At 31.7% G+C, this 25,271-nt stretch overlaps 5 protein-coding genes across 10 annotated transcripts in view; 2 read left to right on the top strand and 3 right to left on the bottom strand.

Moving 5' to 3' along the window:
- The first annotated feature begins 803 nt into the window (after positions 1 to 803).
- On the top strand, positions 804 to 6,159 carry Rtgef (Rho-type guanine nucleotide exchange factor). Of its 2 annotated transcripts, XM_083049530.1 has the most exons (12): positions 813 to 1,173; positions 1,297 to 1,423; positions 1,543 to 1,720; positions 1,821 to 2,036; positions 2,131 to 2,329; positions 2,442 to 2,666; positions 2,760 to 2,838; positions 3,030 to 3,148; positions 4,907 to 5,081; positions 5,164 to 5,265; positions 5,370 to 5,454; positions 5,716 to 6,159. In XM_083049530.1, the coding sequence occupies exons 1-12, from the start codon at positions 1,105 to 1,107 to the stop codon at positions 5,867 to 5,869; spliced, it is 1,728 nt and encodes a 575-aa protein (XP_082905656.1). In that variant the 5' UTR covers positions 813 to 1,104; the 3' UTR covers positions 5,870 to 6,159. The 2 variants fall into 2 exon arrangements, 1 of the variants encoding a protein (XP_082905656.1); XR_014426394.1 differs by lacking the exons at positions 5,370 to 5,454; positions 5,716 to 6,159 and having other exon boundaries at positions 804 to 1,173; positions 3,030 to 4,337.
- A 31-nt stretch (positions 6,160 to 6,190) lies between these two features.
- Med11 (mediator complex subunit 11) lies at positions 6,191 to 8,055 on the bottom strand. The gene is made up of 3 exons (XM_083049540.1): positions 7,769 to 8,055; positions 6,630 to 6,770; positions 6,191 to 6,547 (listed from the first exon to the last, which is right to left on the bottom strand). The coding sequence occupies exons 1-3, from the start codon at positions 7,842 to 7,844 to the stop codon at positions 6,426 to 6,428; spliced, it is 339 nt and encodes a 112-aa protein (XP_082905666.1). The 5' UTR covers positions 7,845 to 8,055; the 3' UTR covers positions 6,191 to 6,425.
- A 221-nt stretch (positions 8,056 to 8,276) lies between these two features.
- Syt7 (Synaptotagmin 7) overlaps positions 8,277 to 25,271 on the top strand; it is a 175,693-nt gene continuing 158,698 nt past the window's right edge. For 2 of the 3 annotated variants that reach the window (XM_083050344.1, XM_083050342.1), the window contains exon 1: positions 22,008 to 22,571. The gene's annotated coding sequence lies outside the window, so the exon portion shown is untranslated. Of the gene's footprint in view, positions 8,685 to 17,714; positions 17,916 to 18,056; positions 18,099 to 22,007; positions 22,572 to 25,271 lie in introns of those variants that run through there. The other variant, XM_083050343.1, reaches the window with a different exon arrangement.
- LOC145942674 (cytochrome b-c1 complex subunit Rieske, mitochondrial) lies at positions 9,574 to 11,219 on the bottom strand. The gene is made up of 4 exons (XM_083049619.1): positions 10,967 to 11,219; positions 10,659 to 10,805; positions 10,233 to 10,410; positions 9,574 to 9,865 (listed from the first exon to the last, which is right to left on the bottom strand). Exons 1-4 carry the CDS (start codon positions 11,055 to 11,057, stop codon positions 9,574 to 9,576), a joined length of 708 nt encoding a protein of 235 aa, XP_082905745.1. The 5' UTR covers positions 11,058 to 11,219.
- On the bottom strand, positions 11,455 to 16,059 carry LOC145942673 (vanin-like protein 1). 3 transcript variants are annotated; one of them, XM_083049615.1, is made up of 8 exons: positions 15,885 to 16,059; positions 13,737 to 13,810; positions 13,443 to 13,577; positions 13,151 to 13,297; positions 12,903 to 13,063; positions 12,615 to 12,829; positions 12,406 to 12,510; positions 11,455 to 12,324 (listed from the first exon to the last, which is right to left on the bottom strand). In XM_083049615.1, exons 2-8 carry the CDS (start codon positions 13,794 to 13,796, stop codon positions 11,534 to 11,536), a joined length of 1,614 nt encoding a protein of 537 aa, XP_082905741.1. In that variant the 5' UTR covers positions 13,797 to 13,810; positions 15,885 to 16,059; the 3' UTR covers positions 11,455 to 11,533. The 3 variants fall into 3 exon arrangements, with proteins under 3 accessions (XP_082905741.1, XP_082905742.1, XP_082905744.1); XM_083049616.1 differs by lacking the exon at positions 15,885 to 16,059 and adding an exon at positions 14,274 to 14,582; XM_083049618.1 differs by lacking the exon at positions 15,885 to 16,059 and adding an exon at positions 14,176 to 14,198.

The following is a 25,271-nucleotide window of genomic DNA, read 5'->3' as shown; positions in this document are numbered from 1 at the left end:
TTCTTTTATATTATCTTAGAATCTAAATTAAAATTGTGATTGTTAAATTGAAAAATATCGCAAAATGTGTCGAAGTAATATTTATATATATATCACACTAATTGCGGTTATAATACACTATATAGTGTGCATGCAATTATATTATTGTATATGTATGTAATATATAATACCTCTAACGAACTTATATTCATCGTAAAGGAATACAAATTCGTCGCGTGAAAAGGTAAACTTCATTATCTCTATCTTTCGCTGAAGACTCGTTGTAAATTTTGCGTACGTTATTTTGTGTTTCCGCAACATGAAAAGTGTGCATCATGACACTATTTTCGTTTCGAAGTGGACTAATTAGGATGAAGAATCTTACGCTTCGAAGCGAAAATAGCGTCAAGTGAACCTTGAATACTCAAACGATCTAGAGGTGCGTTCGAAAATCCACCTGTAGGTAAAGTATCTCATTCACCAATCAGGATAGAAATCTCTTTGTTCTGATTGGTCAATTAGATGCTACTCTATCCCACGCGTAGGATTTTTGAACGCACCTATGGATCATGGATCTAGCAAGAATTGGCGGGAGATTTAAATTGACGTATAGATAGAAAAAAAAATTTACACGCGAAATAAAATTGATTAATAAAAATATAGCTGCTTCTTTTAAGGTGCCTTTCGTTTGCACTTGTATAAAATGTCTTTTTCAAAAACAAGGCGAATTTTGGAAATTGGAAATGTGACATATGGTCATGTGACGTGCAGCGTTTATTTATAGATAGCGAGTGTAATTCGGCAAATGTATATATACGTGTGTAAGTATACATACTTATACCATTACATGGATCTAACACAGGCAGGCGTGCGACGTGCGACTAAACTCTTGCATGACAGAAGTGAGAAAAAGGATATTTAGAATATATATATATATATGACAAAGGATTCTTCGTATTATGGTGTTTTGATGCCTGCGAATTATGTTGTGCACGCAATTCCGAGACTTCTCGTGTACCAGTGAAAGACAGACGTTTGAAGGCCGCACGTCTGTTTGTTCCCGTGAGAAGGAAAAAAATGCCACTTTAGTTGACGTTATTTAACGATTAACGAAACACGAAAATTATGTCGAAGCCCGATGCACCGAAATTTGTTATCGCCCTTTTCTCCTTCAAAGGGAAAAATAACGATGAGGTGTGTAAAGGAAAGAGAATACTCGAATAATAATTCTGACAACATCAACGATGTCAGAATAATACATTATCGTACTTTCCAAAAATACACTTTTTTATTTACGCAATATTCTCATTCTTTTAGTTGTGTTTTAAGAAGGGAGATATAATAACGATAACTCAAGTGGATGATGAAGGCTGGTGGGAGGGCACGTTACACGACAAAACTGGTTGGTTCCCCTCGAATTACGTCAAAGAATATAGAATTCCAGGTATATAAATTCTCTTTAAATATGTTTAAATTTAAATAATTTAAATAATAATTACTATGTATAATTTATCTGGTTTCAATTCTCAATGAATTTCCTCTATAATGAATAAATGTGTTTAGATGGTGGTCATACATCGATCAAAACATCTCCAGAAAGGAGCCCGCAGGAATCACCAGTCCATCAGAAACTTAATCGCGACATAGTATTGAAAGATATTGTGGACTCTGAGAGAGTAAATGTAGCAGAACTGCAAGGTTTAGTGAATAACTTTTTACAACCTCTTGAGGCATCAAACATGTAAGTTTTATGATAAAACACACAAAGAAAAACATATTTAGATATAAATTGCATATTTTATATATAAAAACTATATAAACTTAAAATTATGTACATATAGACTGAAGAAGGATGAATATAAGCAGCTGCTTGGTAATATACATGAAATTTTGGAAACTCATCAATGTCTGCTGGCAAATTTGGAAACAACCATTTTACAAGGACTCTCTGGAAGAATAGGGAATCTTTTCTTAACTATTGCACCAAGGCTAAAATCTATTCACACTACATATTGCAATAATCATCCACAAGCTGTTTGTATACTAGATAGATACAGGTAGCTACTGAGAAAGAGATAGTAGATTAGTTTAAAACCATATTTTTATAATGATCAAATATATTAATATATTATACACATTATCATGTTATAGAGATGAATTAAATGAATTTATGGAACATAGTGGAGCAATATCACCTGGTATATTGGTATTAACCACTGGTCTTAGTAAGCCATTCCGAAGATTGGATAAGTACTCTGCAATGCTTCAAGAATTAGAAAGATATACGGAAAAGAATCATCCTGACAGAGGAGATACTCAACGTAGTATAGCAGTATATAGGGAAATCACGGTATGATAATCTCAACCTATATATACAAAACAATTATTATTAATGTTTAAATGCATTTAAATTTGCTTATTATGATATGATTTATTTTTGGATCATTTTGGATCACTGTTAGGATCATTGCGCTTCCATACGTAAGCAGCGTGAGTTGGCACTTCAAATATTAACCAGTGGAATTAAAGGCTGGGAAGGTGAAGAATTAAGTTCGTTAGGCGAGATTATTCACGTTGGAGCTGTAACTCTGGCAACCGTAGATCGCAGAGACAGATATTTTGTTTTGTTTTCCACCACACTGCTAGTTCTTAGTACCAGTCCTAGAATGAGTTCCTTCATTTATGAGGTATATATTTGAAAACATTTCTATTACACTAATTAAATAATACAATTTTAATATACAATGGTCTCATTTTGTGTATTGTAATTATTTGTATAGGGAAAACTCCCATTAACTGGTATTAATGTAACTGGAATTGAAGATACAGATGAAATAAGAAATGCTCTAGAGATCACTGGTACGATTATTATTATTATTATGTGTGTATCATAATTCTATTTTATAATAAGGTACAACAAACATCAATTTGTAATTTAGAGAGAAAATATATAAACAGATACAGATCTGTTTTTCTTAAATTGCAAAATGACAATAATTACTTTCTAAAATAGTGGTTTATAAATAATTGAAAGCAATATATGTTTTAAGGACCAATGATTGAGAGTATTGTCGTGCTGTGCGCCACAAAGGAAGAGAGGCAGCGTTGGATCGATCTCTTGATTCAGGAACAAGGCACTAGCCCCATGAAATCGCCAACAGTATCACGTGTGAGTTGTCATCATCCTCCGTACGCGCGACTCTCGAGATACTTTGCGAAGCTTGTGAGGAGAAAAGTCATATACCCCGAATTAGTGAAAAAATTGTTGTACATGCAATACGTTTTGAAGCCAGACTTGAGCGACGTAAGAATGAGAAAATACAATGTGACCTATATTATTTTAACTGCTTGTAGCAGTGGATCAGAGTCAGACACGTCTGCCGAGAGTAATGTGCAGGAAGAACCGCGAGTATTGCGTAAATCCTCGGTAATACTGGACGTTAGATACGTGATAGATGAGACTGATCTTAGCACGGTGGGACTCGCGAACACTTCCTCGCTCACGAATTTCGCACCGAGAGTCGATCGCTGTTCCTTCGCCGAAACTAGTAAGAGTTTACCGCCCGATGCCGCGATGAGTCACGTCCTGCCGCTCGCGTCAAGCAAATCCTACACGCCGAAATTTCAAGCGCGCTGTAACGAGTATTGTCGGGAACATTTGGAAATTCCACACGACCGAGAGCACAGCGTTCTAACGATGAATTATTCGAAAACGATCGAGCTCTATCCAAAGATGTCGGAGATTCAATGTTCGGCGACAATCGCCCAGAAAGATAGCGTAAAAACGGGCGCGAATACCAGTTTACGGTCGTCGGATTCGGGAATGGCCGAGAGTTATCGCTTGAATTCGTCCGAAATTAATTCCTGTTACAAGTCATACGCATCTAGTCATACGAAATATACAGATCCTGTAAGAACGTCTCATAGCGAAAGCGATAACGACGAGAATAAGTTTGAGCATCAGTGTATTTGCACCTCGCCGTTTGGCTCTACACCTCGGGACAGTGGCCATTCTCTGGGCTCGTCCAAAAATATTGATGAATGTACAAATCTTGCGAAAACTAGCGATATTGATGGCGATGCGAATAACGATCCGAATAATAGCGGGAAAAAAATAGAAGAAACTGGATTAACTCTACCTCTAATAAATTATGGAAACGTGCAAGGAAAGAGGTTTACGCAACCGATACCGTACGCACATCAGTGTGTAATTAAGAGAATCGGGAGACGTGTAATTCGTCCAATACAGCCGATTATGGAGGAGCGTGACGAGCCAACTAATCAAGTGTATTCATCTGGACTGTATGCTCATTGGTGGCTCAAGAAACCTATCCCGATATTTGGATACACGGAACAAGGCAAGCTTCCATGGCATGGCTGTTTCTTTTTGGTCATTTCAATTTTTTAACCATTGCTGGTGTTTTTACTAATTATCATTTCTTTCACCAAAAATAGTATGCTCTTATTTCACAGCCATGTTGTGTGAAGTAAGCTATTGCTTTACTAACACAATATACATTATAGGATAGCTTTGAAAAACGTTACTTTTTCCGCATATGTCTTTATCTTATTCTTATCGCATTGCCATCATTCATTTTTCAAAAGTTTCATTGATTTTGATTTTGAGTAGGCACAGTTTTGGCTTTTAGGTAGGGCGTGCACTCTAAAGTGATTTTGTATTTTCAAAATAATTTTATATTAAAAGTAGGATTGTAAAGCAATAGAATATAAGATTCCATAATAATAGAAAATTATAATTAATTATAATTAAATTAATATAATTTATATATATATATATATATATATATATATATATGAATTGACCGATAATTTTTAAGCTATGCATGCATAGAAATAATAGAAACATTTCTAATTATGTATATTGATGTTTTTGAAATATTATAAATTATATTGTATATTGAAACAGATGAACAATCAGCTGAACGGGAAGCACCAACAACCGATGGGGCATTGCACGTCTCCAGGAATTAAGACACCTTGGAGTCTTGCATCATTAAGACCTGCTCCTCCCATATATTCTCTTAAGAGCTTTGGAAAAATAGATACTACCACAGATACATCGCGCCCACAACGATCATGCAGTAAGACTTTTTGTATTAAACAAGTATTAGATATTTTTTAAATTACTTTCTATGTCTATATTTATTTATTTATGTTTTACAGACGAGCGACAGTTTGAAGAAGATGCAATCATATTGAAAGTAATAGAGGCTTATTGTCTTTCTGTCAATGCTAGATTTACTGTACATTCTGCAGAATCTAATTGTAAGTAATAATTGATTCGAAAGATAATTATTAACAATTTGCTGTAAATTTTTCAAGATGTTTTATGTAAGAATGAAAAAATTATGCTTTTATGTTTCTCTCAGCAATGTTAGATTATGATTCACAAAAATCACGCGATAGAGTATCATATGTGCAAAATAGAGGCAATTCGGAATCTTGTAATGACAGGTGAGTGTAAAAAAAATTAATATTATTTTGAAAAAAAATACTTGTTTCATACACACATTTTTCATTACAATAAATATACCCAAATCTGATTTTCTACGAAAATCAAATATTGTTTATCATTTTATTATTGATTTAAGATTCAGAAAAAATTGAGAGAGAATCAGGCAGAAATTTATAAAGATTAATTAATATATCTGTGTGATATTAAGGTTATTTAAAAATATGTTTTTATATCAATATTAATGTATGCTCTGTACACAGGACATTATCTGAAACGGTTAAAACGCTGAAGAATCAAATGACGGACCTGCAATCACAAATGTCACTACTAACAAAACAATTAGACGAAGAGAGAAGATCACGACTTTCATTAGCTGCTACGGTAAAACGTAGCATGGGAGTCATAGACGGATAAAAATGTTGATGACATCAAAAGATATATAAATTTATAAGAAGAGTGTTCCAAAATAAATTGTTCATAATGTTTATATTTTATATAGACAAGTTTTAATTATAAAATGCGTTATATATGTCGTGCATTGTTGGAATGTTTTTATAAAGTTTACTATTTGTTACATATAAACGCGCACATCTCAGACACATACACACATATATATACACACATTTATATGATAAGCATAGAATAAAGATGACTATATGAAGAAATTATTTATGTATTTTTTTAGAATATTATACACTTAGAAATAAAAGAATTACCAAGAAAATTGTGTATATATATTTTCATTATAAAACTCACATTGATTATAAAACATTGACATTATACAATTTGATTTCTAGTGAAAATGATTGAAAATGATGCAATGAATGCATACATATATAAAATAATAAGAGATTCTATCTAATGAAAATTGTGTAATTTACTCAAATTTGTATTTAAAAGAATTGTCATAAATTTCAATATTATTCATATTTACAGTTGAACATTTTAAGTTATGAGAAAAATTATATACTCATCGTAACTTATTTTTTATACGCTCCAATTCATTAACTCTGCTTCGTGCGTGTTCCAATCTGTGCCATGCCATTTGTAATACTTTCTGACTTGCGTATCCGGAACCTTCGTGTGGTTGACCTATAAGATAGACATTATTACAGACAATATATTGAGAAATGCTGTAAAATATGAGTACATATTTTGTAGATATTCTACCAACCTGTTGAAACCTGTGTAAGATAATTAATTTGTTCGCTCAACTTAGATTCCAACTGTCCCAGTGTTTTTAAAAATTGATGTGTTTGCGACTCCGCCTGCTTTAAGCTTGATTTCTCTTTACTCAATTCCAGCAAAGCTTGTCCTGCGTAAAAATATAAAATATATTTCATATATCATATATATATAATAAAATATATTCATATATACAGGGTGTATCAGACCACCGTGCCAGCAGAATATTTTGAAAACTGAGGGCGACGGATAAAAATGTTTTAAACAAAAGTTGTAGGGCTTTACCAAATACATGAAATGGTGATACATATTTGACCTTGACAGCAGTTATGAAACAAGTCTCAAGGTCAACTTTAAAATCTTAAATGGAATTTTGAGGCAACTTAAATAGGCATTCTCAGAAAATTTCAGACAAAAGTTGTTCCAATTAATTGGTAGAAAAAGATGATATAATAAAAATTGGTAGTTTCCATTTAAGATTTTAAAGTTGACCTTGAGATTTCTTTCATAACTGCTGTCAAGGTCAAATATGTATCACCATTTCATGTATTTGTTAAAGCCGTACAGGGTGGTCTGATATACCCTGTATATATACCAGGTGTTCCATTTTAAAGGACCCACTCAAATATCTCATTGTCAGAAACACTGCGTTAAATCGAAAAATGTTTCCTACAATAGTTGTAGGGGGACATAACATAGTAATATTCATATGACCTTGGGCGGCGTCTCCAAGGTCAAATGAAGGTGAGAATGAATTTTGAAAAGAAGAAAAAATATTAGGAAAATAAAAAAATGCTTCAGATAAAAGTTGTTCAAATTGATTAGTAGAAAAAGATGTTATAATAAAAAATATGGGTTTCCATTTAAAAAATTCATTCTCACCTTCACTTGACCTTGGAGGCGCCGCCCAAGGTCATATGAATATTACTATGTTATGTCCCCCTCGAAACCCTACAACTTTTGTAGGAAACATTTTTCGATTTAACGCAGTGTTTCTGAGATATTTGAGTGGGTCCTTTAAAATGGGACACCCGGTATTTCAGATAACACTGATCAATTTTGATGTACAAGAAAGTCGTATTAAATGAGAGGAAAGAAGCAGCTATTAATAAAGCATTGAACAATTACCTGCATTTTGCAAACATGTTACAATATCTTTTTCGATAGTCTCCAAAATCTGAATTCTTTCCATCGGAGGTGTCATTACGCTTTTTTATTTGTATTTACAACTAATTTTTGAAGTAGGATACTTATAAATCCGTTTTGAGATTCAATCAATTTCACTCACACCTCAATCCAATTTATTCGTAATCACAGTGCAGTGTTTAAACACATTGAATGTCAAATAATATTGAAAAAAAATATAAACAAGCCTTACAATAGGGTTAGAATAGCTCTTTAGCGATGCGCGGAGACCCTTGACTCGACGGAGAATCGATTCTACCAAGCTCACCTCCCATTGGTCCGCTGTTTCGATCGATACTATCGATACTGTCGCGAGACCAAATTGCGATTCTCGAAAGTTGAACCGTTTCAAGTAACCGAAACGCGTCGTGTTCGCAGAGTCAGAGTCGCATCGTCTCCGACGTTATTCCACAATTATTACCGTTTAAACGTGAATTTCGGGCACGAATAAACGTCGAAAGTGTTTGTCTTAACGCGAATAATGAGAATGAGTGACTTGTACCGCGCGCAGTATTCAATATATATCAATTTCGACCATTTCGAAAGTCACTCATAGCCGCTTCCGTGTGTGCGTGTATATGTGTGCCCGAGTTTGGCCAAAATCACATGTATTTCGCGTTATTTTCTCGCCAAATGTTATCTGTCGAAGTAAAAACGAATGTCAGAAGTGGTCGTCTCAACGTGAACGGTCGTATCGTATATGCGAACGCCACAATATCGCGAGAACATCGCGGTACCGGCGTTCCGTGTGTATGTGTGTATGTGTTCCAACTTGGCCAAAGGCTCCATTTCACGTTATTTGCTCGCCATATTGGGTTTCATCGGAGTCAAAATGCAGCTGGTCACGCATCATCGTTGGGTATGTATGTACATACATAAATATGCCCTATAGAATTGTTTTAATTTGTCTACTTGAAATGCTGATTCTCTGTGTGTGAGAAAGAGAGAGACGAGAGAGAGAGAGAGTGTGAGAAAGAGAGAGGGGGGAGGAAGAGAGAGACGAGAGTGTGAAAAAGAGAGAGAGGGGGGAGGAAGAGAGAGAGAGAGAGAGAGAGAGAGAGAGAGAGAGAGAGAGAGAGAGAGAGAGAGAGAGAGAGAGAGAGAGAGAGAGAGAGAGAGAGAGAGAGAGAGAGAGAGAGAGAGAGAGAGAGATGAGAGACAAAACCGTAATAAAATTTTCTTTTTCAATATTTATAATCATTAAAAAGTCAAGCTTAATTTATTATTAATTGTATTATTATTATATACAATTTTGCGTGTAATAGAATTTTTTATAAAAAATCCTTTTATATAATTTCCACAAATTTTCGAATTTGGAAATTCAGAAGTGTTTTTTGTGTGTCGTCTAGGTAATTTAATATACAATTTGTCTAATTAAAATTGTAATATATCTAATTTAATTTGTCTAATTAAAATTTTGATTCTTTATGTGTAAGAGATGAGAAGAGACAACTATTAAAAAAATGTTCTCTTTCAAAATTTATAACACCATTTACAAAAAACATTCTTATATTAAAAAATCAAAAAATTTATTATTAATTGTATTATATATCAGAGAATTTTATAAAAAAATTCTTTTATACAATTTCTACAAATTTTCGCTTTTGGAAATCCAGAAGTTTTCTTTCGTATCGCAGGAAACAAATTAATATAAATTCTATTTTCTACAACTATATAATATTGTCACATAATCCAATTTATGCTTATTGCTTAACATCTATTTTAATCTGGAAAAAAAAAAAAAAACATTATCCGATAATAATATTGTCGTCGTTTATGAATCTATACTCGGGTATCTCCAAGTTGGTCGCTGCCGGACCCTTTCGCACGCGACCGGCCGCGTCGAAGTGCGAGCCGTGACACGGGCAAAAAAAGCCACCCGGTATAATTCCGGCGTTCGGAATCGGTATGCATCCCAAGTGCGTGCAGATCCCCAGCGCGACCAACCACTCCGGCCTTTTGACCCTATCGTCGTCCGTTTCCGGGTCGCGCAACCCCGATATGCTCACGGCTCTCTCCTGCTCGATAATCGACTGAGACCTGTAAATATTATTCTTGTTCATCACCGGAAGTAAATTCATTGACTGCATTGTGCGCGTGTATATATGCGGAATCTATTATGATAATATATAACATGTATGAATTCAAAATAAAAATTCATCCTGCGATCGTCGAGACATCATTTGCAAAAAAAAAAGAAAAAAAAACGCGTTTTTTATGATTCGTACATTGAATTCGAATGTTTAAATAACATTAAATGAATGCAAAATATTGAATTTGACATTTGAGATATTATTAATAATATTATTAATAATACATATTTTTAAAACAGCAGTTATTCAAAATTTATTATTTTTCGCTTGTTTGCCTTCTTTGTGTAATTATTATAATTTCTACTAGATTTTACCGGTGATAGATAAAAACAGGTTTTCCGCGCCACTTAACGACTAATACTTTTCCTTCTGGTATATCACCTATTTTCACTTCTAATTGAGCTTCCGCCAATATATCTCGTGAAGGCGATAAGAAGAGTACATAGTGTAATAGATGAGATTTGAAGGTATACAATCCAGCAACTCCGCCGGCTAAAAAAGCGTCATTTATATAATATACAAATATGCACTAAAATCAGATAGAGCGTAAAATGAAAAAAAAATATATTTTTTTAAATTTTACGTTGTCTGATTTTAGCGCATATTTGTATATTTGTTGTGTTTTGCTGCGAATTTGTAGGAATATTTTTTATCATTATGATAAAAGAGACAATGAATGGCATCCATCAAATGTTAGAAAAACGGTACAAATATCGTAATGAAATCTTTTTGAGTCGCACCAAAAGAGGCAACGCAGCTCAATGCTTTTCGTTTCTCGATATTTTCCGCAGCCGGTTTTTCGGGATCCTGCGTAGATTTTCGCCGATATTCTTCGAAATTAGGTCTCGGTATATCGGTATGAGCATATCTGAACAACTTTTTCAGGTCTGAATCGAAATAATATGAAAACAATTAGGTATATTTGTTTTTATTAAAGGCAGATAAAATGACGTTGCATTATACTCATTACATTTGTAATCTGTAATCGTAAATAATAACAAGTTTATAATATCTAAAAAATATAAGAAAGTTTCATATAGATACTTGCGATTTATTGGGTACGGTCGTAGCAAGAATGAGAGATATTTATCGTAATTCGCGGTGAAGACATTGAGAATGTATTGCTTTGCAAAAGACATTTTTCTTAACAATAAAACATAACTGATATCGCTATAGCTTATTTGGCACGTACGTTTAACGTCTGAACTGTCTGAAGTTTCACAAAATCTTTATCATCTTTTTTCTCACTTCAATTGTCAATAACATAAAAAAATATATTCATATTTAAAAAAATTCTTTTTTATATTTAAATATTTATATTTTTATATATTTTTATATATTCATATATTTATACTTTATATTTTTTAATTTCAATATTTTATATATATAAAGAGATATATGTATAATTGTCAAAAATTTATATTACATATTTTTTATATATAAACAATTAAAATTTAAAAGTTAAGTAGTTGAACTTATTGACATTATTAAAAAATCATTAACAAACGCCTAGGCAAGAGATAACATTTCTAAACATGTATATAAAATATATATTTAATACATTTAACATATCTACAGATGCATGTAATATCGTAGCATCTGCAGAAAATACAAATTACAGTCTTGATAGCAACAAACACCCTAATAATGCTACGAAATAATGAACGGTGTCAGAAACTGTTCTACTTGCATCGCTCGTAAAGTACCTCGAATATATTCCAAACGTTACTAAATTATTTGTATTTTTATCTAAGAACATATTAACGTGCAAATGATCATCATGAGCATGTTCGTTATACGTCCAGTTTTCAGAAAGCGGAAGTAAATCTGAACGTAACGTGGACGGCATGATTAAGGTGATCCTGTAATCGTAGAACGTTGCCGTAACTTCAATGTTGCTGAATACTGTTTTCGATTCTTGTACAGAACCGCACGATGAGATCACGTCGTTTGAACATTGAATTATACCGCACGCTTGTACGCCAGCTTCAACGACACCATAAATACGAAGACCTTTAAAAGCTACTAAACGATACTTTGTACTTGGATCTAGTGTCACAACTTCTATTTTAAAATCGCAGCAGAAGCCATGTTGGCAGACTGTCTTCTCGACGTTTCCTTCCAAGGAAGACGTATTAAAGGCACTAATATTGTCGCGTAACAAAAATAGGGTATCACTATCTTCCACTGTATTGTCAAATTTATTTTCCCATAATTCCTTGCGCATACCCTCCTCTTTACGTGATGAAACTTTAGTATCGTGTGGTATAACTTTTTGATCGTGCTCTTTTGAATGATCGTGATGATCCTCATTAAATCTGCTTTTCTCTTTTTTGAGTACTTCAGATATCAATACTTCTTCGTGTGTAGTGTTAGACATTATTGCCTTAGCAATTCCTTTACGACCTGCATGATACATTATTTCGTACAGACATTTGCATGGCAAATTTCTTATAACATATATAAAAAAAATATAAATTTAGTTACCTAAATAAATTCCACTGCCAGTATTGCCAACCTCAGGTTTGTTATAACCGGAAGCTAAAAAATTCACATCTTCGCTAAACGACCATCCTGCTTGTGTTTGTACAGCTGGAATAATTAATAATATCATGTTATATTGTATTTTTGATAAAACTCAAACTTTGACAGGAAAAAATATCTCATCTATCTAAAAAATATCTAATATATCTTACCTGTTAAGAATGGTGCTTCAGAAAACCATGCTGTAGTATATACAATGTCAGTAACTTGATAAAATCTTGTTAATAGTAACGCAGGCTCATCAAACAATATATCAAAACATATAAAAGTTCCAAATTTGACTCCAAAATCAGTATCAAAAGTCACTGCTTCTGGTACTGATGTCACATTAAATTGTGGCTCCACAAAAAGATGTCTTTTGCGATACCTATTTATCATAATTACAACATCAGGGTAGTGTTGTTAGAGATACACATACATTGCAGAATTAATAAACATACCTGGCGATAATCTTTCCCATGCGATCAAACACAACATTACTATTATAATAAAATATCTCATCTTTTGGACATACATTTTCAGTGCAAGGCAGTTTCTCAGCAATATTGATTACCACATAAATTTTGTTATCTCTTGCAGCACATGATATTTTTCTCAGTGTCTGTAAATTTTTTTTACACAATAATTAAAACTTTAGATTATTAATTTTGCTGCATAAAAAATCTTACACAATGCACAAGATACATACATCACTGACTTTAATAGTACTGTTAGTACAAGGTATATAATTATCTGAAGCAGCGGGTATAATAGTTGTCCAATCTTCCATTTCTTCCCTTTTAGGAAGATTAATTGTTGTTAATCCATCTTCAGGGAAAACAATGATATCAGCGTCCTAAAAAAATATATATTTAAATGCTTTAAATAATTTTATATATAAAATATGTGCACTGAAGGGCAAGAGAATACATTTTGTGCCAAACTGTATTAATTTCTTTATATGAAACATTTAAGAATAATTTTTTCTTAAAAATACTTACACTTCTCTTAGCTGTTTCAATGTGCTTGACATATGCATCAGAATTTGTATTTAAAGTCTCATTACTATTGTATACATATTTTGGATTATATTCTACTACGGCTGCTATATAAGTTGTTGAATTTGGTGTTGATATCTATATGTTCATAACAAAGAATATATATATATTTATGAAAAATGTAGATATTTCATTTATATAAAATATATGAAATAGACTGTTTTAGAAAGAAGCACAATTTAAATATATTAAAAATATATATCATTAGTAAATATAGCAAAATTGTTTTATATTTACCTGGTACGATAGATGTGCACATGCTATTAGAAGACATATAACAATCCATTGTTGATTCATGTTTGACAATGTCTCTATAAGGAGGCAAGAAAAATTTAGTATATAAATAATTTATAAGATTGTGAAATAGAAACACTTATATCTAAATAAAAATAATTAAAATTATAGATCTTCAATAGTCTATAGTATAATAGATATTATAACTTAATCTTTCAAAAGTTCATGTTATGAAATCGATTTTTGTTTATATTATTAATTATTTCAATATATAAAAAAGAAAAACTGTTTTATAATAAATTTTTCAGAACTGTATTTTATTTCTTTCTAAAAAAAAAATTCACTTTTATATTCTATAATAAATTGCGTATTTTGCAACATTTCATTGAAAATGCTGAATAAAACAGAATTCATATATAGTATATCTATGTAAAATATTTGCATTATATCTGCACATGTTCACTCTTTGTCAATTTAGGTTATAGTCTTCCACTGATTCAAAATTACATATTTGTTTCTATTTATAGTAAACACACATACATAATCAGAAAAAAGATAACCGTCTCACTCTACATAGTTTAAAGCATCTCTTATCAGCTCATATCGAGCCAATAAGGCTTTTGTTGTAAAGTTGATTAACAGAAGCATCATGAGTCTCAGTATCACGTACAGATAAAAATACGGTATGCGCACGAATTTTCTTCAGGCACTCTTTAGACAGAAAACAGCTGACGCGTTACGTCACAGAGCGCGGATATTTTTAAAGAATATATGCATATAATAAATATATATAAAACAAGAACAAGAAATAAAATAAATAAAACTTACAAACAAAAGGGAAAGTATTAGAAAAATTAATTTTTTAAAATTCTTCTGAATAAAGAAAGAAATTCGTTAGATTTATCAATCGTCATCGTTGAATAATATGCAAAATTTGCAATTACATTTTGTAATTATGAAATCGCGATTAAAAGTATCGTTGGGATATTGGGAATATTTTAATACAGGTTGTTTTAATGCTCGCAAACAGAAAGAATAATTATTTCCGTGTAATAAAATGATGATATTAATATCATAGAATGTGTGCGTGTGAGAAATAACGCATACTTAGGTGTTTACAAATAGCTTGAGATTAAAAAGTAATTAGATTTACAAAAGATATACTAGATATTTTTCTCTACTTATTTTGTATCCAAGTATTACTTATTAACATGTATATATGATTTTTTTGTTATAGAGTACATTTCTTCTCCTGTGCTCTAGTGTATTTATGTGTATTGTATTATTTTGCAATTAATTATAAAATAATTATTAATTATTTTTAAATCGACCGATAACGAATAGATTGACATCATAAGACCAATCATCAGAAGTCCATATATTAGTTAAATTGCAAATTTAAACATATATACTTAAAGAAAAATAAATAATTATATATATAATTATATCTAATTATATCTAATTATATGTCTAATTGTATATAATTATCTAATTATATATCTAATTATATATAATTATAAGTATTATAACTAATTATATGTATAATGGACATATTTCATATATAATTATAATTAATTATATACATATATGAACATATTTCATATATAGTTTTGTATAAAAATTTTTTTACCGGGGTCATCGTTGAATAATGTGCAAAATTTGCAGTTACATTTTGTAATTACGAAATTGCGATTAAAAGTATCGTTAGGATATTGGGAATATTTTAATACAGGTTGTTTTAATGCTTGCAAACAGAAAGAATAATTATTTCCTCGCTGATGAATAATTATTATTTCCGTGTAATAATGATGATATTAATATCATGGAATGTGTGTGTGTGAGAAATAACGCATACTTTTATTATGTGTTTGCGATAGTTTGATTAAAAAGTAATTAGGAGGATATACAAGATATTTCTCTCTAGCAGTTTTTTCACTCTTTAATAATTAAAGCATTTCCGGGGATTTGCATAAAACCTTTCCCGTGAAATCTACTCGTGGAGAACGCGCTGACAAAGTTCTCACGGAAAGAAGCGTACCGGAACATTTTCGCATGCTATAAATTAACGATTAAGCTACTAGAATAAAAAGTTTCAATATCGTAAGGTACAGTGTATTACGTTTTGAGAGAACATGTGAAAAATATAATTACCTCGTAAAATCACACTTTGTCTTCACTATATAGTCGCGACAAGAGCGAGTTTCTCACATCTGGAGCGCGACACTTTCTGATACCTCGTGGCAGAAAAGTTCCTTTCACGCTGACTTGAATTTCCTTCGAAGCGTTCTCGACGAATGTTTCACGGCGATTGGATTCGCGCGTCGGGTTTCCCTGTTTATATATATGTAGATGTAGATAATGTGTATACATATATATACATATACCAGTGTGCATGGTATTTCTGTACACATCTGTCATGTATGTGCTATGTACGCTGGAAAAGAGGAAAAATAAGATTATCTGTTATTATATGCACGGTGTCCGCAGAATCTTGAGAATGTAATGAAAAAGTTCGTATAAAAATGTAAAAATACTTATATAACTTTTTTTTTATATTCCGACTATAAATAGCTTGTAAATAAAACGGTTCAAAGTTTTCGGGTTTGCATTGTAAACGTACGAGTGCTAAAGATATATCTTATGATATTTTAAAATCTTACAGTAGTTCAAAAATTATTGTTCAGAATTGAAGATTAATTTTTTTTATAATGAAGTTTTCTTTTACTAATGTTTTTAAGTTTAAATCGCACTCTAAACAGATAACGATAAGAATCACGTTGATAAAAGATTCATTATTTTTTTTATAATGAAGTTCTCTTTTACTAATGCTCTTAAGTGCAAATTCCACTGTAAACAGATAACGATAAGAATTACGTTGATTAATGATTCATTATTTTGTGATAAACACTATTATATTTTGTCACTTGATGTTTATAAAAAATATGTGATTTATATCGCTAGATTGATTTACATCATGTCAGATTCATATCGCTTCATAAAAAATATGAGCTTCATTATTCTAAGATAATTGTTATATTATATAGTTATATAATGGTTCTCCTGCACTTTTCAAAGCTGATGGATGGAATATTGATGGAACGTTGATCATATCACGCTAATAGAAAATGAATTTAAAAAAATCTTTTATGTTATCATTTAATAACCTTCTGTTATCATTTAATCACATATGATTCATATAATTATCAAAAGAAAAAAAAAATATGGCAGAGATAATGAATATTTTAGTCATACGATTGTTTTAAGATATTTTAAGATTTTAAGTCATACAATTTAATGCAAAACATATTGTCATGATAGTATGTATATGTATATGTTACAAGAAAGACTATTATACATCTATAGCATAGTATTAAATTTGTTTTTACAAAAAAATATATACGTTTGATCTAGAATAGTTTTTTGCAGACAAAGATATATTTTTTTCGAATAAAAATTACACTCAAAATTATCTCTTCATTTATTAATAATTATTTTACATACACAGTTGAGAAAGAACATGGATCCAAAACTTATTGGCAGTTAATAAACACTTTTTCCAAACTTAGTAATGCTGATTTTATATAATTGGACGTTAATTTTGTGAACTCGTTAGATGGTAACTCATTTCTCTACAAACACACTTTATAGTCGCAGCGGTTCGGTTCTTGGATAGATATGTATAGCTTTGACCGCAAAATATGTTACCATATCATCAGTGTACCGATTGTGAATTTAAAGGTATCCGCTCCGTGTATGCGATCCAATTTTGTTTTGTAAAAAAGAATAATCTGTACGGTATTGTCTCACACATTAACAAGAAAGTGCTCGGTGTGTGTGTGTGTATGCGAAGCTAGCATATCATATTTCATGGAAAATTATAAATAATTGAGAGTTCTGGCTTTATTTTCAAAATAGTTCTAAAGTTCTTGATAATGAAATAAGATTATTCTAATATATGTATGTGTATTTTATTTGTTACAGGTAGCATTGTGATACACAGTGCGATTCACGCGTCGTGTCGATCGGGAGTGCCGTGTAAAGTATCGCGCGTCGGGAGTGCCGTGTAAAGTGTCGGGCGATCGTAATTATTCGTGTTTTCGCGAGTGTCGCGAGTGCTACCATGGACCAAGAGAGGAGGAGGAGGCCCAGGGAGGCATCGGGCGACAGCGGGGCAACTGTGAGGTATGCAAAATAAAAACATTTTTTTCTAAACTGCATTACGATATTCGACTGTTTCCAGCTTTCAAAACACCCTGTATACACACACATACTCACACACATGTATGTATATGTATATACATAATTTTAATATTTTGTTTTCAGATCAATGTGCTGTGTACTACAACTCTGCTATTGCACGTATCGGTGAGTGAGAAATTGTTTATTTTATAACATATATATCATTTCTATAGCGGTAATAAAGGTGTGTGAAGCGTCTCATTTTGTGGAAATTCATAAATAAGAGTTCTGACTTTATTTTCAATAGTTTTAGAATTTTTGATAATTTAAACAAATAGTTCTGGCGATTAAACCAAAGAAAATGTCTAAGGACAAATTGGCATATCGATTTGTCCTTAGACATTTTCTTTGGTTTAATCGCCAAAACTATTTGTTTAAATTATCAAGAATTCTAATACTATTGAAAATAAAATCAGGACTCTCAATTATTTATGATCTTCCACGAAATGATAAGCTTCACACATACAAGTGCTCGGGAGTCTCAGGAGAAAGTTTTGTTGAAGTCAGATTTATTTATCATTTAAAACTGTTTCAAAAATTTTCCCGACGGTTCATTGAAATGATAATAAAGGTAACGAGCAAATGACAAAGAATAATTTTTAAATATTTAAATCAGAAAACATGCTTGCAAAAAAAAGAAAAGATAATTATTTTTCTGTTAAAACAGTGAAAACAATCTTCCTGTTAACGAAAAATTAGATTATAGTTTCAACTAAAAGAATCGATAACATTGCGGAAATTATTTTTTTAATTATTGCATTATTGTTTATTTGAAACGACACTTGTGAAAAATGTTTATTATTTTTTTTTTTTAATGTCAATATATTCGTTTTCAATCTATTTATGAAACGTTTTGCAAATAATCAAAACTCATCAGAGAGCACAATATCTTGTAAAAATGTTTAATTTCCATGATATATCCCCTATATATTGATAAATAATTATTGATTTAATACATCATATATTCTTTGCAACATTTACATAATTTGATCCGCATTCATATTTAGCATTAATTGTAAATTTAATTTACTTAATAGATATAAAATTAAACAAAATATTGACAATTAATAAACCAGATAAACCTGATATTAAATGTGTAATATAACTATAGCACTTATAATATTTATTTCATATATAAATAGATAACGCAATTGAAATATCAATCTTGATTGGGCTGATTGTTACTGAATCGAATCCAAGTTTCGAGATTGTTTGATCCGTTATATCAAGTTTGTTTAATTAGTAGTCCTAAAGCGATCATTATTAACTCTGAGGGTTGTTAAGTATGAATCCGGCCTAATCTTAATGGTTGAATCTTGAGATATAAATAAATAATCTGATATAATGAGATATAATGAGATAATCTGTTATAACGAGATATAATAAGATAATCTGCCTATAATTACTTTTTTATTTTCTCTCGTACCATTACGCGATTAATTTAGATTGTAAGAATTAATTCAGATTTAGTCTTCGTAACTTTGGTGCCGATAAAAGAATTTTAAAGCAGCATCTCTCTCTCTCTCTCTCTCTCTCTCTCTCTCTCTCTCTCGATTTCGATCTCGAGTATTGTCGATAGGAGATGTCCGTGATTTATCAAAGATCATCGTAACTTTTCAAATAAGAAAGTGTATTATAAGAGATTAAACTTGTGCATAATATATATATATATATGTATATAATATGATTTTTATATATATTTAATTGTTTCATTGTCTGTTTTTTTATTATCTTTATTATCTTTATTATAATCTTTATCTATTATTGGATATTCAATTGTATTGTATTTACATACATAGCATATACATACACTGTTCCTTTTGTATCCTTATATATTTTATTTTAGATAAAATACTTGTTAGTTATATATTTACCAAAAAATTATTCTACATATATTCATCAAATCATATCATCTCAAATACAAAAAAATACACTAATTGAATTAATTACTTTTTCTTTAAAACATAAACTTCTTGAAATAACAAATATAAAACAAAAATATTATATTTTTGTTTTATATTTGTTATTTCAAGAAGTTTATGTTTTAAAGAAAAAGTAATTAATTCAATTAGTGTATTTTTTTTGTATTTGAGATGATGTATATGATTTGATTTTTTCGAGGAAGGTATCTCACTATCGCAATATATGTACATTTTTTCTGGAATTACGCATTACTTCGCATTGATTTACAAGCATAAAACAATAATAACCTAGACAAGATTAAAACATCTTAAAAAGTAAAAATGATGTTGTTATGACGGTTTTTAATATATATTTTACTAAATATTATAATTTATAAAATTATTAAAAATGGTTTTTTAAGTTGATTTTTAAAAATTTCTGAATTTTTTAATCACGAAGTTTAAAACAAGACATTTTTTGAACTTATAATTGGGAACACGTAACTTTTTGTTATATCTTTATTATAATATATAATATTTTAATTTAGGCGTTCCAACTAAATATTTGCAATATTAATTTTAAAAAAATATTAATTTAAAATTGTTTGCATAATACATTGGTACTATATGATTTACAATAATATTTCATTTAATTTTTCTTAATATTTTTTTTTATAATCATTCTAATTACATTTCTTTTACTAAATTAAACAGTACTAATATTTAAATATTGTATTTTATTTTAAAAAAAGAATTAACATAATTACACGCATTCCATCGCATTACTTAGAATTATACAGCACATTATATAGAATTACTTAGAATTCTCGGTAATTCGCAATACATGTACACATTTTTGATGAATGAGACACCCCTCGGATTTTTTGCAATTTTTAATCGTAACTATTTCTATTCTCAGATATAATTAAATTATAGATTAATATTTTTTTAAATAAACATATTTAAATAAATAAATATTTTTGAGATAAAGAATTTGTTGAAAGACAAAAAATTAAAAAAACTGATCTTTTTATTCTAATGTTATTGCAACTTCGGTTGAAGTATACAAGTTATACAGTTTTACTTTTTAATGAGACTTAAGATTCTAATATTAGCATGGAAGAGAGTTAGTGTTTTGTGTGTGAAAAGTATTTAATAGTTAAATGCATTTGCTAAAATTGTTGCATTGAATATTGGAGCATTTCGGCATTATACAAACTTCTGTACTTTTCGTTCAAATTAGCATAGTTCAATCTACTATATAACACTATAGTATCCTCTGGTATTCTACATTTACATTGTTTAATTCTTTCGGTACGGCATCATCGGAATGCGAATGGTAAATAATTAAAGTATAAATCTATTAATGTGAATGTGAATCAACCAGAGGAAATAATAAATGTTAGACATGCCTACAATTAGTAGGTGCAAAATTAATATAGAAATTAAATATAGCAATTAAGTTGCATGCATTAATAAAAAAATAAAGGGATAAGGTAGAAAAAAACAAGATAATAAAAAATGATTGAAGAATTAATTTATATACCTAATTATGCTCTAAGAATAGCATATGTAAAAAAAGTCAATTAAATCAGAAACATTTTCAAATATGCACAGTCAATTTATGGATTTACAAAAACTTTTTAATCCTTTTTTTCTTCTCTTCACGAAATATTAACTCGAAAAAGGGTTTTTTTTTCTTTTTAAAAGATCGCTTTCATTAACTTCGCGAGAACACGGTTTTATAATATATCATGCAATTCGATTTTACTCCGGAGTTTACAGCGCTTCAAAGTGCATAAGAAGATTTTACAGCAATCCTGTATGTTGAAGTTTTCGATTCGGATGTTGTACGGAATCGAACGGATACACTTTCGCGTCGATTTTCCATTTCTCGCTTCGTACGCAAGAGAGAGAGAGAGAGCCGTTGCAAGTGGAGCCTCGCGGGAGCGAACAAGTCGTGTGCAAGTCGCGGGGGTGTGGTGGCCGACGATAGGGGTAAGGTAGGGTAGGGTAGCTCGCGAGGTGCCGTAGTTTGGCTGGTGCGCAGGTGGGGGTTGACCGCGCGCGCGGGGGCGCGTGGGGGTAGTAGCGAGCTCGTGAAAATCCATGGTGGGGACTCGCAGCCGTGAAGCAGCAGTGCGTCGCGACTCTAGCTGCCACGCGGTTGCCTATTAATCTATTCTCTCACAATCGGATCCCCCTTTCTTCCTCGTTAGTAATCAGTGAGACCGATCGTATCCATCGGTATCTGACATTTTCTCTCCTTTCTGCTCTCTTTTTCTCTCATCCTCTCTCTCTCTCTCTCTCTTTCTTTTTTCTTCCCCTTTCTGTCTGTCTCTCTGTCTCTCTATCTCTCTTCTCTCTTTATCTAATTCATTCTCTTTCTCTTTCACCACCTCTCTCTCCTGTCTCCCTTCTATTTCCGCCAAGAAAGCTTGCACCATTCGGTCCGACGTCGTCGCGTTGTCAAAGTCGGTCCTTTCTCTCTGGTCCCCGGTTCTCTCGTCCTCGATCATGATACGTAGCGTGCCGTGGAGCACCGCTTGAGTGTTGCACACGCCGAGGTGTCGCCCGTGAAAAACGTGCACTCGCGCAAAGTGTGAACGCTGGTTCGCCCTCCAACGGCGGGCGAACCGCGTCCGGTGCGCGACACCCTCTTCGCGCGTTTCCGCGGCGCACCGTGTACCCCATTACCGTGAGTACCCTCCGATATTCTGAATTAATCTCCTATTAATCGAGGGTGTGCGCGCGAGTACCCCGAATACTCTCTTCTTCCGGGTACTCGGTCCTCGATCCGAACCTGCTCCAGTGTCCTGGAAACGAATCCGATACGAACTAGGACGAATATTATACGAAGGAAAATGAGTTTTTTTTATTTTTCAGAGTAATTATCGATACTTGGAATAATTTGAGTTATTTTTAAATTTACATCGGACGATGAAAGATTTTTATTCTGGATCCGACTGGAGCAAATTCGTGTATTTGATTCATTTCGTACATATTTTATAAGTATCGCCATGTTCCCAATATTGATGCGTCGAATTCGTATGCGACGTACTCGGCACCGAAGGTGTTGAGACCATATTTTCTCACTTTCAACAACGATAAATTTCACACTCGACATTTGACTACCGTTTTAATATTAAAAATGTAAAAGTATCCCTCATAGCATATATACATATACCTATATACATATATATTTATATGTTATATTATACATATATACATATATATTTACATATATGTGTGTCACATGGGGCTATACTTACATTTTAAAAATATATGTATGCTCTTTTATGTGATAAGCAAGTAAATGTCGCGGAGTGCATTGATTATCGTATGTTGCGCGGGTTTTTATAAAAGAAAGATAAAATAAAATATAGATCATAATCGCAAAATATATAGAGTTTCTCGTACAAAACTAATTTGTCGCCGCTGGTGAAACCCATTATTTGCGCACCAGTCTTTCAGGGAACATTATTTACGATGACATTCTGTCGACAGAACTTTATTAGATTCAGCAAGTTTATTATGAGATGTACTCTTGATTAATGGGTTTGAGCATAATCTTGTCAACTGCTAAGGCAAGTGCATCGACAATGATGGCTCTTATATCCATGTATATACGTTTTTTGTCTGTACTTTTATTCTACTTGGATTAAATATTTCTGAACAAAAGAATGTTGTGTACATATGTGTGGAAAAAACATTCGCCAAATGTCCTATACGTCTTTGCATTTAATTGCATTATAAATAATTAATATGATTTCTAAAAACAAGATATCGGATTCTCTCATTTGCAAGAGAATTCGATAAATAATTTATCGGATGAATCATTTCGCTGTAAGAATTAATTATTACCACGAGGCATTATTTCACGACGCACAATTTCAATATTATTATTATCGCATGCAGAAATATTATTCCGCTTAAAATTGCGTATCGGAAAAATGGACTAGCCGATGGATTTTTTTCCTCTCTTTCCTCCGAAAAGGGGGGGACCTTTCGATAATCAGTCGAGAGAGAGATACGCGTAGTGACATACATAATGGAGCGTACAGGCCATAACGATAAGAACGGCTATTTCATTTTGTCGTTCGATCGACGAGAGCGGATGCGAAAACGTTTTTCTGACCGCCGTTGATGATTATGTCGAGCCGCCTTCATTCGAGAACAATGAATCGATATTTTACACCGTCAACATATCATCCTTTTATAGCGTATTTTTATTTTAGAAAGAGATGTCGACGCGCGCGTAGATTGTGAGCTGAGATGGAATGAACAAGGTCGAGGGTCTCGTCAAAGCTCTGTAATGTAATGTATTCACGGGATTAAGGCTTATCGCGCTCTCTATCTCGCTGATATTTTATCTATCCATTTTTTTAAACTACTTATACCCGCTGAGATGAAGTTATCGCTGTATCAATGATTCGATGTAGGCTAGACACCTAAGTATTATTGCAACTGTTCCGGTTGAACACAGGATAATCAAGATGCAGAATAGATGGATATATTGCTTCTCTTTTATACACAAATTTAGAGTCAATTTTCTTGTAGTCGAGGAGAGAAAAAAACATTGTCAAAATCTTTTTAGATTTCAATTTTTTTAGATCTAATATTTTAACAGTTAAAAAGACTGATAATTAAAATTCTGATAAAATTATTTTTATTTGAAATCGAGCAACGAATATTATTTCACCTGTTCATTTTTAATAACTTACAATTTAAGTGGCTCTTTATTCTTGTTAACAAAAATCTGCTAATGCCATAAGAAATAACGTTATGTGTACACTTTCTGTTATTGCTGAAATTGAAAATATTTTAAGCATCTAATATTTTAGTAGTTAAAAATAGACAGTTAATTAAAATTCCGATAAAATTAATTTTACTTGAAACCGAACAATGAACATTTTGTTTCATCTGTTTACTTTTAATACAATTTAAGAATCATCAATGGCTTTATACTCTCGTTAACGGGAATCGACTGCGAATGTTGTAAGAAATAATGTGTGCACTTTCTGTTACTGCTGAAATTTGAAATGTAAACGGGAAGGAAATGAATAAACGAATCATGCCGATTGTGACAGCAAAACACTGTCTTTATCCGCAAATTTACGAATTTTGATTTTTCACTCACAGAAAATTGGATATGCAGTGCGAAAAATGACTTTTGTCACGCAATCGAAAAGAAATGAACCATATGTATAGTTGTCTCGACAATTTTGCGAATCTCTCTGCATTCTTTAAACTTAATTTACTCAAATTAGCCGCTCTTATTCGCGGCTGGATTATTTCAATCTCGCGTAGAATATTGTTCAGCTAAAAGTAGTCATTACATTGACGTATGTAGACGTATATAGTATATATATAGATAATTTTATCTTTCACTTAACGG

The sequence above is a fragment of the Prenolepis imparis genome, unplaced genomic scaffold (assembly GCF_030444845.1).
Source record: "Prenolepis imparis isolate NDT839.2.m4 unplaced genomic scaffold, iyPreImpa1.0 SCAF_11, whole genome shotgun sequence".
Classification (NCBI taxonomy): Eukaryota; Metazoa; Arthropoda; class Insecta; order Hymenoptera; family Formicidae; genus Prenolepis; species Prenolepis imparis.
Note: the sequence above shows the minus strand (reverse complement) of the source record. Positions and strands in the feature narration are given on the sequence as shown.